General features: G+C 36.2%; 2 protein-coding genes across 5 annotated transcripts; one reads left to right on the forward strand and one right to left on the reverse strand.

The window, feature by feature from the left end:
* Positions 1-7,842: 7,842 nt before the first annotated feature.
* Dpck (Dephospho-CoA kinase) lies at positions 7,843-9,069 on the forward strand. The gene is made up of 4 exons (XM_090160413.1): positions 7,843-8,278; positions 8,340-8,543; positions 8,602-8,689; positions 8,750-9,069. Exons 1-4 carry the CDS (start codon positions 8,167-8,169, stop codon positions 9,030-9,032), a joined length of 687 nt encoding a protein of 228 aa, XP_090016539.1. The 5' UTR covers positions 7,843-8,166; the 3' UTR covers positions 9,033-9,069.
* A 3-nt stretch (positions 9,070-9,072) lies between these two features.
* Positions 9,073-12,124, reverse strand: LOC149924875 (zinc finger CCCH domain-containing protein 10-like). Of its 4 annotated transcripts, none has more exons than XM_090160412.1 (3): positions 12,027-12,124; positions 9,601-10,893; positions 9,073-9,479 (listed from the first exon to the last, which is right to left on the reverse strand). In XM_090160412.1, exon 2 carries the CDS (start codon positions 10,740-10,742, stop codon positions 9,633-9,635), a length of 1,110 nt encoding a protein of 369 aa, XP_090016538.1. In that variant the 5' UTR covers positions 10,743-10,893; positions 12,027-12,124; the 3' UTR covers positions 9,073-9,479; positions 9,601-9,632. The 4 variants fall into 4 exon arrangements, with proteins under 4 accessions (XP_090016538.1, XP_090016537.1, XP_090016535.1 ...); XM_090160411.1 differs by having other exon boundaries at positions 9,074-9,532; XM_090160410.1 differs by having other exon boundaries at positions 9,075-9,532; positions 9,606-10,893.
* Between the last annotated feature and the right edge of the window lie 992 nt (positions 12,125-13,116).

A 13,116-nucleotide genomic window follows, 5' to 3' on the forward strand; every position in this document is an offset into this window, starting at 1 on the left:
CCTCCCCAGTAGAATATCTGTCGTCCGCTAGCTGTCACTTGTGTGCTTTCTCGAAGGGCCTACTCCAGCGCAGGCTATTTAGAATATTTGTATATTTAATATACCTATATCTGTCAATCGTCTGAATTTAAGTTATTTAACGAGTATACATATTACCGCCAGGGGTCCGCTACGACTAAAACTTAACTTTAGTCACAAAGGAAAAATCAACCAAAAAAAGTTTTTTTTAAATAATTAAAAAAATATAATTAAATGAAATTAGGGTTAATATTTGAACAATAGTATATTTCTTTAAACATTCTAATTTTTAACAGTATTTATCAATTATAAGAGAATAGGCACTTAAATTAATCATCCTCCCAGGAAATCGCGAAGAAGTAATATTTCCAAGAGCCAGGACACGCAAGTTATTGTTTACATAGTGCTTGCGGAAATAATGGAAACTTTTCAAATGTAAACAGAACGTCGTGTTTTTGCCAAGCCTTAATATGTCAAAAACGTCATTAGGAAATGAGAACGCTTGTTGCTGCCGTAAAGGTGAAAAATTTCCATTATTTTAACAAGAACTATATAAACAGTGACTTGCAGTTCCTAGCTCTCGGAAATATTACTTCTTGGCGATTTCCTGGGAGGATCATTTTCCTGAAGTATTTCACAATAATAATATGTTGCTGGCACCATTTAGCGGAAGTTCTTGGGTTTCGTTTAATAGACGCTACAAAATTGTAATACTTGAAACACATGTAAATAAATAAATAAAACCAAAAGTTAAAAGAAGATTCACCGTAACTTCAGGGTAAATATGTTATTTTAACATTTTAATTTAAATAATATTAAGTTAAAATATATTATAAGCCCAATAAATAATAATTTTAGGTTTAAACAAGTTTTAAGCTTTCGTCTTATAAACCTAGAATAATATTGTCTATTTAGTAAGGGTTTGTAATTTTATCTGGCTAAAAAATCTTTTCCATAATAAAGGTACAAACCTGAAGAGAAATCATCCTCCTTGAAATGCAGGGTGCAGAATCTGTGTACATTTTGGTACAAAATCATCCCGGTGTATTTTATTAACTTATTTCGCAAGGAAACTCGTGAAAAGATAGGTCTTTCCAATTATTTACATGGTTTGATGTAAAATATGGTACACAACACGAAGGCATTCTGATGAATATTTATATCTCTTACCTATTTAGTTCCAAAGATGTACCCAATTATCTTTTATCTTCAATAAGATATCTAATTAGTTTTAAGATTAGGAATCTTAAAACTAATTAGATATACGGAAAATACTACCTAAGAACGGTTATAAACTCGTGCATTGGCTTTTCTTATACAGGGTCTTTTTTTTTGCTCGGAAAAGTGTTTTTTTTCAAAAACTATTTATTGTACCGATTTCAAATTTGGAAGGTCAATTCTCTATACCGGGGGACATCAGTTTGAGAAATTTGAGCGTTTTCGGTAATGTTTTTCACCAATTTTGAAAAATTATTTTTCGACCACTAGGTGCGAGATAAAAAATTTCTATTATAAAGTTGTAGGCCGTCATCGAAAACCCTTAAAAATTGTTCACTCGACGAAAAACAATTTATTTATCAGTGAAAATTCGAGCTTGAAAAATTTACAAGTTGGTGAAGCCAAATTACGATTGTTTGAAACGATAATTGAAAAGGGAACAAGTCTAATACAAACGTAGTAGAGTTTTCACACTTGAAAAAATGTACACGTTTGGTTTTTAAATGCAGATATTTTATTCACATAAATTTTTACAAAACATTTTCAATAATATCACCATTGGCTGCAACACAGGTTTGTGCGCGGACAATTAAGTTCTCAAACGCTTTCTCTACCATTTCTGGTGTGACGTCTCGGCAAGCACTGATTATTCGTCTAATGAGTTCCTCCCTAGTTTCAATGGGCGTGGCGTATACCTTTGCTTTAACGAATCCCCAGAGAAAATAATCCAGCGGTGTTAGGTCAGGTGACCATGCTGGCCAATGCACTGGACCATTTCTCCCTATCCACCTTTCAGGAAACTCGTTGTTGAGGTGCTCAGTTACTTGCCGGGAAAAATGCGGAGGGGCGCCATCTTGCTGAAACCACAACTGACGTCTTTCAGCCAATGGAAGGTCGTCGATTGCGTCACTCAGTTCGTTCTGTAGAAAATGTAAATACCTTTGGCCGTTGAGGTTCGTCGGCAGGAAAAAGGGACCAACCAAACGGTTTCCAACAAAGTCCAACCCAAACATTGACCCGTTCAAATTGAACCTGGTGATGATATTCAAAACCCCAATGTGGGTTGATGTCAGACCAAAGATGGCTGTTTTGATGATTAAAGGGCCCATCTCTAGAAAATGACGCTTCGTCGGAGAACAAAACATGGCGCAAAAATTGTCTATCTTCTTGGACAGCATTTAGTAACCAGTTGCTAAATTCATAACGTCTTTGATGGTCTCCGTCAATTAGTCCTTGGTGGAGCGTAGCTCTGTATGGGTGATAGCGATTCTTACGAAGAATTTTCCACACACGATTTGCAGAACAACCCAAATCAGCAGCGGCGTTAGCGCAACTGTGACGAGGATATGCCACAAAGTACGCGAGTACATTGTTCTCGAAGTCTAAATCCGGTTGACCCAATCCGCGAAACCTAGGTTGCAAGTTACCAAATTGATTGAAATCGTGAATTGCTCGTCTTACTGTATTTACAGATGGTGCTCCATTTGGATGTCTTTCTGCGAAGATTTCAGTCACTCTTCTAAGGTTTTGCGCTGCTTCTCCATAGTAAATGGCAACTATCTCGGTACGCTCAGCTACTGAATAACGAGGCATTGTTCGAAATATTATCAAACACTGATAATAATCTCCCAAAGTTTTCCTTTAAATACCCAATGCATGTTTAGGATTGACCTATAGCCTCGTGTTTTTTAAATCCGGTCGTTTTTTTAACCAAAGTTTCAACTGGATTAGGTAATTCGGTTTCAATTATCGTTTCAAACAATCGTAATTTGGCTTCACCAACTTGTAAATTTTTCAAGCTCGAATTTTCACTGATAAATAAATTGTTTTTCGTCGAGTGAACAATTTTTAAGGGTTTTCGATGACGGCCTACAACTTTATAATAGAAATTTTTTATCTCGCACCTAGTGGTCGAAAAATAATTTTTCAAAATTGGTGAAAAACATTACCGAAAACGCTCAAATTTCTCAAACTGATGTCCCCCGGTATAGAGAATTGACCATCCAAATTTGAAATCGGTACTATAAATAGTTTTTGAAAAAAAACACTTTTCCGAGCAAAAAAAAAGACCCTGTATATTATTAATAAAGATTTATAAAGTTTCAGTGGTATATTATTTAAACATCAAAACGCTCTAAACACTTCTACGACCTGCAAAACTATGTGTTCAAATATGGCGCCTTCGCGTAAAAATCGCGTCTCTTTTTCTTTATTTAATTTTTATAAGGGACATAGTTTTATACTGTGAATAGACGCTTCAATAAATCATCATCCAAGGAAATCGCCAAGAAGTAATATTTCCGAGAGCCAGGACCTGCAAGGCACTGTTTTTATAGTGCTTGTTGAAATAACGGAAATGTTTCACCTTTACGGCATAAACAAGCGTTTTTTTGACATATAAGGCTTGGCAAAAGCACGACGTTCTGCTTACAGATGAAAAATTTCCATTATTTCAACAAGCTTTATATAAACAATACCTTGCGGGTCCTGGCTTTCGGAAATATTACTTCTTGGCGATTTCCTTCGAGGATGATTTATTTCAGCGCCTATTATACATAAATATATTAAGAAAAGGTAAATTAACTTGCTATACCTAATTTTTTTCTACAAAGGAAAGTGGAAAACCGAAGTAAAAACATTTTTCCGTGATTTCGATTGTATTCCCCTCCTTTGGCGATAGTAGGTTTTTGGTCGTACGTAGCACTCTTAGCGGGATTATTTACACACGCAAATTAACATTATAGCGTTTTCCATTGGGAACATCCGAGTGTGATCCGGATTTGTTGAATGACGTCACCATAGAAATCGGATAACAAACTAGAACGATTTTTGAAATTTTGTCGCGGGTTCCGATTAGAACTTTTATAAAACCCTGCCTTTGGTCCATGCTTTTCGTTTGGCTGGCAACCAAAGTTACGCCATCGGTGCCAAACTGGTGAACTAACACTCTATTTCGCCTAAAATTAAATGGCCGACTTTAGCTCGACGCTAACGCGGTTTTTTTACATCTTTAAAGTAACTTATGTTTAATTAAAGTAATCAAATCGTGTAAGAGTGCATACTCAAAAGAAAACATATCTTTTCACAGGTTAGTGTTAGAAATAGTTTTCTTTTTACCATAATGTCCAATCGCTAAGAACGCACTAGAAAACGCGTTTCTTTCAAATCATAGAAAGATAGTTTTTTAAATAAGAAATGAAGAATGGTTCAAAATTCCGTAATTAAATATTTAAGGAGTAATTACTCAAACAAAAACATATCTTTTCACAGGTTACTGTTAGAAATAGTTGTTTTACGAGCAGTGGTTATGGGGAAAACCGGTGCACAGTAATGGTTTATCGCGAATATCTACGTTAGTATTGTATGTACGGCTATAAACCCAGTATGAACATTAGGGTCCGGCTATTTCCTACAAAAAATGTTCTATGAACATTTTACATACGAGCAATCGTTGTGTCGTAATCGCGGTTTTAACGTTGTACCTGAAACGCGTCTTACAATTTTGCGCCTTCGTTGACTTAAAACGCATCCGCCGCTCTTCATGTAACCGAGTTTAAAATTTACCACCCAGCTAACTCTTGTTATTTTTGCAATAAATCGCTTGAAAATGAAGCTATTGTGAAGGTTGTGTGAGACAAAATGATGGGAAAGTCGGAATAATGGGTCACTTCAATTTAAGTTCATATTGACTGCCGTAAGGAATAAATCCAAAAGACCAGTATCAATGCTTTGAAAAGAAAACACGACACTGATGAGACTGTTCGACATGTAGAACGCGAGCGAATCAACCTACCAAATGATATAAGAAATATTCAACATACAAATTTTCCCGTTTATATGAACTTAAATGTAATATAAAATCGTCTTGAAAAACCGTTTATTGCTTTATAACATTCAAAAATAATATTAAAATTATTAACATTAATAATATAATAAGTTTGCGTTGTCAACGCGCGTATTTTGAAACGGAAAAACCCGATTACTATTGTTAAATCTTGGATTAATAATATGATATTTTTAATACGAAACAAATAACGAAATACGTGGAATTTTTGGAGTTAAATAAGCTTAGAACGTATTTCGTTATTTGTTTCTTATTACAAGGAGCGTTCGCCATCATTTAACAAAGATTTAACGATAGTAATCGGGTTTTTCCGTTTCAAAATACGCAGTAGATTAAACCATGGACTAAATAATGTATACATTATTTAGTCCATGGATTCCGCGCCTTAAAATTGTCGTCTACTTTAAAGATACATTCTGAACGAACCAATGGATGAAAAGTTATTAAACTAGCTTTGAAATAAACCTTGAAACTTATTTCAAGTCATATTTATAATTCACCGATGACAAAATTCGTGAAAAGTATTAATATCGTTCGGAATTACAACCTACTTTCTAAAATCTCATTTTTACCTCTCCGAGGGGACAAAGTCCCCTAGGAGGGGTTATACAACGACCGTGTCTGTCTGTGGGTGGGTCTGTGGATGGGTCTGTGGGTGGGTCTGTGGGTGTGTCTGTCTGTCAGGACTGCGAACGCGTTCGCATTTTCGGTGCAAAGTGTAATCACTGCGTACGCAGTTTCTCAAAGGGTTGGCAAAACCACCGTGTGATGGTGAGCGTTAACGGATGCATTTGCGGTTTGGTTTGGATGGTGTTTTTTCGCTCACCGTCGTGACGGTTTGGTGTATTACGGTTTTTGTAATGTTTATGCGTAGGTTGTGAGTGTTGAATTTGTTGTGTTTGTGTTCTGATGGATGTGCATGTTGAGTCTGTTGTGTTTATATGGGCGTTTTCTCTCCAACTTCTTCTTAATGACTTTGGGACGGACCGAGTGCTGAGTGTAATGCTACCTCTCAACGTCCAATGGCACGGTTTCCACCAGTTGTACACGGTATTCGTCTTAGTATCAATTTGCGATCGCATCGGGCGGGATTTGAACCCGAGACCTCCTGATTGACAGGCGGACGTTCTACCACAGAACCACCGACACTTGTTACGACTTATTGAAAATTAGACCTTCAGCTTTATCGGAAGCGTATTTAATAGAGTACGAAATTTTGGTTTAATTGAAATAGAATTGAAATTGAAATTATTGCATCGAAGAAATTCTAATTTAGCGTTTCTCTATTGATTAAAAACAAATGCGCCACCCAGGTTTCGAACCCAGACCATTCGGCTTGGCAGTCGAGCGCTCTACCCCAGAACCACCGATAGCTGCTTAGATTCACTGAAATTAAGACAGGCATCGTAAGCATAATAGGTAATAAAGTCTTTTTTTATTAATGAATTTATGAAGGCCTAATCTGGTATTTTTTAAAGGTTAAATCTTGTTTTAGCGCAGTCAGCCGAGATTAGAGGGTTAAAGGGTAGACCCTGTGGGTGGTCCACTTTCTTAACGACCTATATATAGTTCTGTTAATTCAAAGGAGATAATTTAACGTTAATTGCTTTAAAAGCTGGCGGTTAGTCAAGTGGCTCTCTGTGCTTTGTTGATGGTAAGGTTTTTGCTTCTTGTAAATACATTTGGTGTGGATATTTGGATATCTACGATTTCTAACGCAGTCAATGATTTCTTGGGTGTGCGAGTCATTATATGATATTGGAAATTGGACGGCATTGGTCTTTTTCATGTGGTATGCGTCACAACGTCAACAGGAAGTGAACGAGTCGTCCACTACCAGATATCTACGGTATCTTCATCAAGGGCGAGTGTTGAAATAAAATGAGCGTTAAAGATGCGGCAAGTATTTCGTAAGCGAGTAATTCCAAAAAGCCTCTGTAGATATTTCTTTCATTAAAAATTGCTTCGTATTATATTTAACTGATAAACTTGTTCTGTAAAAGGGTTTAATTCAATTGTGCATTGTTATAGTACGTCTAACTTACTGTTGTAACTACTTAACTTATGATATTCTGAATAAATTAAAATTGGTCGTTTCGTCTCAATTATTTTAATTATAATTAAAATTTTATACCGGGCGGGATAGAAATGGGTTAATATTTTTAACAAATAACTCTAAATTGCGGAGATATATCTTTAAGGGTTATCTCGGGAAATTAATACCACTAGGGACAATTCTTCCGAGGAGAGGTATATTTTGGCTTGCCAACTTGTTCTTTCTAATACGCGCGTTGACAACACAAACTTTACCTAGACGAGCAGATGCTCGGTTATCTACATGATGCGGGAAAAATATTATTTTTGAATGTTATAAAGCGATAAACAATTTTTCAAGACGATTTTATATTACATTTAAGTTCATATAAACGGGAAAAATTGTCAGTGGAATATTTCTTATATCATTTGGTAGGTTAATTAACGTTTAATTATCGCCAACTTTACATTAATTTCAATGGGGTGGGGGAAAACTTTTAACCAAGTTACGCGCGAGCGCGCCTCTTTAGGCAGCGCAGATGGCGTTACTGTCGTTTTAGCCAAGAGTCTAATCGGTACCTTGTCAGCCATTCGATTAAGCGTTCTAGTTTGTTATCCGATTTCTATGGACGTCACTGCTCTCTGTAGGAGGCGCTCAGAGGATTCGCCCTGGTAACTCCCAATGAAATACGAAACTTTTTCGGAGCACTTTTTTGGTTCTCTCCGACTCTTGAGATGGGGCAGCTGGGAGCACTCCGGGAGGGAATTCATTGGTCAATGGAAGACGATCCTCCCTCTCGGAGTTGCCCCTTTTTTCCCAATGGAATACGATTTTGATTTTGGAGCACTCCGGGAGTGCTCGGAGGTTCCCAATGGAAAACGCTATTAGATGCGAGCCGATTGAAACCAGACAATTCTCTCTGTTGACACGGCCGTCGGCCGCTAAAGCGCGTTCGTAGTTGGCTGTGGCTCAGAAATAAGGAATTGCGTTGAGTGAGAATGAGCTATCTTTAATAATATCGGTTTAAAATTATATAGATAAAATTAGAACTATGTTTATATTGGTGTTAACAGGGGGCATCGCCTCTGGTAAAAGTACTGTTAGTAATTTATTTAGGAAATTAGACGTACCAATAATTGACGCAGATGAAATAGCTAAGGAAGGTACAGTACTGTTTTAGAACCTACTTTTATGGAATCTAACTAAACGCATATTTATTTACAGTTGTTAAAAGTGGAACCAGAGGATGGAAATCTATCAAGAATCACTTTGGAAGTGAAATTTTAAAGGAAGACGGAGAGCTTGATCGAGACAAACTTGGAGAAATCATCTTCAATGATCCAGCGCAACGCAAACACCTCAATCAAATAGTTCATCCTCTCGTACAGTGGAATATATTTCTGCAATGTACCCTAAATCTTTTAAAATGTAATATAACATAATCAAAATTTTCTCTTCTACATTAATAATTGCTTGCGTTGCATAGTTCAACAGTTTGTTATCTTGGATCTTCCATTGTTCTTCGAATCAACAAAGTTAAAACCTTTGGTGCACAAAGTTATTGTTGTCAGTTGGTAAGAAATTGTATTGTTATTTCAATTAAGAAACTGTTAAAAATCATTTTCTTTTATTAGTACCCCTGAAAACCAATTATCTAGGCTATTACTAAGAAATAATTTAACTGTGACTCAAGCAAAACAGAGAATTGAATCTCAAATGCCCTTATCCGAAAAATGTCAATTAGCCGATTACGTTATTAACAATGATTATGACATAAACAGTCTTGAAGTTCAAGTTCAAAGCATTGTGAATGAGATAAAACAATCCAAATGCCACTGGAAAGTTCGATTTCTATTATTTACAATAGTGGGCCTTTTATGTATATCTGTGAAGTTTTCATATAGCTTATTTTTCTGAATATTTACAATAAAATGAATTATTTTCTGTTATACTATCGAAGTTACTTTATTTCACAAAGACCTACAAGTACAGTATTTCCTTAACACATTTAGGTTTACTGTTTTGAGTAAAGCGTGTAAAAAGGACAAGAAAACCATACTGCTTATTTAAGTATTGCAGTGAAAGACAGTAGTATGGGCTAATAGCCTCCTAAAATCAAAACTAAGGTAAAACAATTTTTGGGGTTATTTTTATCTTTCAATATCTGCACAAAATTCACCTGTCTTTCGGAGTTTCACTTGATAATAGAGTAATTATAGTATAAGGTTATGGTAAAACACGTTTTCGGGGATTTGATGAAATTGTTACAACGTTTATGTCCCGTTAAGTTTGTGGAAAGTATATTAACGGAATAGCTTTACAAAATGGGTGGCAGTGTGACACTTCAAATTCGTCCACGAATAACTGCCAAGATAACAACATAACACAAATACATCAGTTTATAGTGTCAATAGATCCTGAAAAAAATGATAACAAAACGTTTTGCTAAGTATTTTTTTTGAACATCAATAAAATAATTATTCACCTTACCGCGTAAGAGCGCGCACGCAACATGTTCTAGTGTCCCATATTGTGCTGCATGGGGCGCATGCTCTGAGTCATAATGGGGTATGAAACAAGATTTGTAGAAGGTGTACTCATTGTCATCATACTGGGAGCTAAGGAAACCGATGGCATCTGACCCATTGAGCCTGGCGCCATGGAAACGGGAGCTAAACCTTGCCCCATGGTCACTGGAACACCCATGGAGCCAGCCAACTCCGACGCCATACGAGAGGCTGTCAGGTCTCCGCTATTCATGGAGAGCTGGGTCATGGATGCCATCGGGTTTCCAGCATTCATGCTACTCATGGAATTCATCGATGGGCCGACAGTCGCCATAGTGCTTTGCTTCGTAAGTCGCAGTTGCGCATTTTGGTTGAGCAAGAAATCATTGGTTGCCGTCAACTCTACAATTTGTTTCTTCATATCATCAATCTTGCGACGGAGTAAAATATTCTCTTCTTCTATCATGCGGAAATCGGGTCCATAAGTGGGGTGATGCCCCATCATGCCTAAACCATCCCCTCCGTTATTACCACCGCTACCTGGACCACCCATCATGGGAGGTGGTCTACCATAGGGGTCGTCAAAAGCGCGGCGCTTGGGCTCTGGTTCAAAGTTCTCATAAGCGCTGAATCTATCATAGCGATCAAAACGATCGCGACGCCCTCTTGCGCCTCCGAGGTCATCCATATCATACTCTGGTTCATTTATGTGTCGAAATTTGCAGCGCCCCCCTCTCCGGCAATCGCCTTTAAGATAATCTTTGCAGATCGGAACTTCGCCTTTTCCGGACATTCCATCGCCAGGGCTACTTTTACCCAAAATGCCATTTAAAACGTGTTTGGGTAATTCGCCAGTTGCCAAAAATTCTTGCTCTTCTTGCCGAGTACAATGCAAAAATTTACAATTTGGTCGACGACACTCGCGGTTCTGATAATCATGACAAAAATTGTACTCCATTTTTTTTCCAGAAGACTCCCCGCCTTGGCCTTCGGGGTGCTTGTATTTGCATAAAGCCCCGCGCCTGCAAACGTTACGCAGAAAATCGCGGCAAACGCTGCCATCTCCATTTAAATGGGATTTCATATCACCTTTAGAATCTCTGCTTTCATCGTCAGACATAACGGCAGCCGCAGAAGCGCTTTATATTTTGTTGTAATTTCACTTTTTTCTCAGAGAGAAAAAAGGTTATTTTCGCAAAAGTATATGGTACGCTACCCTCTATTCAGTTAAACATCACAGAGTCCTAAAAGAGAAATCCAGCAAATGGCAGCTGCAAAAATAAACATTGAAATATCGCTTTAGAGCAAGATTTGAAAATAATGCCCCGAGCACCCCCCTTCCTTATGTATGATAAGCAAGCCTTTCTGAAACAGTTTTCATTTACAATTAACCTTGGCATATTTTTCGGAAAAAAATTATAAAATAGCTGATTGAACAATTTTTAATTTTTGAAATTGGTGTAAATTTCAGATTTCAGTACAAGATTTTTGAGAAGTATATTCTGAAAATATGTTACGTACACTAAGAAAAATCTTAAACCCATCTTGCTCTTAAGTTTTGCATATTGTGAATTATTCTTGAACTGTAGAAAAATTGAAGGTAGCAATGAATACAACAAAAAACTGTCTTCTCCAAAATAACTTTGAAACAAAAATTAATGAGTCCAAAATAACATATGACTCTAGGTTTTCCCTATTCTGTTATTAATATTGACACTGACAAGCAACCAAGAGAAATTCTATTAGGTTTCGAATTATTAAATGGGAAATGCACACAGAAGCACCTTTTATACGTAGTTCTAATACAATAATATGTACACCAATTTCTAACTATATTAAATTAAAATAAATGTCAATATATTTTCAAATAACCTGATAAAAACTAGTACCATAGAAGGTTGTAAACAGAACCAAAACGTTTATATTATCATGCTTACACAAAATCCCAATTTAGTACATATTTTATACATGATAAGTCCAAGGTTCATATAATAAAATTAAAAATTGCAGCTTTTTATAATTTATTCCGAATAGGCACTATTTAATTGTTTTGATACCAATACGGAAAAGAAAGTCGCAAACTCGCATCTTAAGTTGTTTATATATAAATATGTCATAAACAATATTTGAAGGGCCTAACGCCTAACTATTCCAAGCAAAAGCTATTGGTAGTAGCAGGCACCTAGCCCGATCACCCCGGTGCGCGGCAACATTAAAGTCAAGGTTTATTTCATATTTCGTAAGCCTTGTCTTAGTAATATTATTTCTTTTGCCTGAGCCGTGATGAAAACGCTTTTTTCAACGAGCCAACAAAACAATGCAATAACCTATAGCTAACAATCATTTAACGACGGAAAACTTTTGAAATTAACCGGAATTAATTAAATTCCAAAGAAATTTATACCTTGCCAAGGGCCCAAGGTTCTATCGCCTCCAGTTTCCACAATTTCGCTGCTGCAGTGCTGCCTGCTCTCGCGCCACGTCTTCTAGACATTTCGATAACCCATGGATAACCCAATGAAGTATAATTTATTCTAATAAGCGCATACCTTTGAGAGAAAACAGTTATCCTATATTCAAATAAATTAAAGATGTGATTTTGACTATTGAATTCTGGTTTCATACAAGAATTATTAGTTTACTGTTTGTTAAAAATTCATATTTAACGCCGATATTCTAACAAAATTTAAATTAACCGCAAATTTCAATAGATATATACAAGAGTCAGGATCTGGCAACGCTGTACACATTCAGAAAGGCCGTGGCTATTCTCACGCCCCCCGTGGAAATAGCAAAATGACTATTCTCACGGGGGGCGTGAAAATAGTCATTAGGCTATTTTCACGTCCCCACGTGACAAGCAGAGCCAACCAATCAGAACAAAGTATTAGAAGTATACTTTTTAAAATATCGTTCAATTTCAAACGGTCATGTTCGAATTAAGGGGTAAGTAATTATGTATTATAACATAGATTAAAGTACCCCATACAAACAAATATTATTAAATTATGTTACGTGAATGCTCATACTATCATATAAAAATATAATTGCGCAGTTTAAAATTTACTAGAATATTGCAGAAGATAATGCCAATCTGTTGTAGTAGTTTTCAGATGCTTATTCCATGGTTGTTATTTTCACACCCCTATCATTTCAATATAAATATAGAATTCTACAGCTTGAAAATATTTTATTCTTATAATTTAATGTTTCTACTTTCATTAAAAAATACGTTTTGGCTAGTTAAAACTGTTAGAATATTGTAAAGAATGAGTATCAAATGAGCTGCCAAGCAGCTAGGACTAGATTTCTGATGCTTATTCCCGTGTTGTTATTTTCACACCCCTATCATTTCAATATAAATATACAATTCTATAGCTTGAAAATATTTTATTCTTATAATTTAATGTTTCTACTTTCATTAAAAAATACGTTTTGGCTAGTTAAAACTGTTAGAATATTGTAAAGAATGAGTATCAAATGAGCTGCCAAGC

This window comes from Leiobunum rupestre, chromosome 10 (genome assembly GCF_980474605.1).
Source record: "Leiobunum rupestre chromosome 10, qqLeiRupe1.1.hap1, whole genome shotgun sequence".
NCBI classification, from domain to species: Eukaryota; Metazoa; Arthropoda; class Arachnida; order Opiliones; family Sclerosomatidae; genus Leiobunum; species Leiobunum rupestre.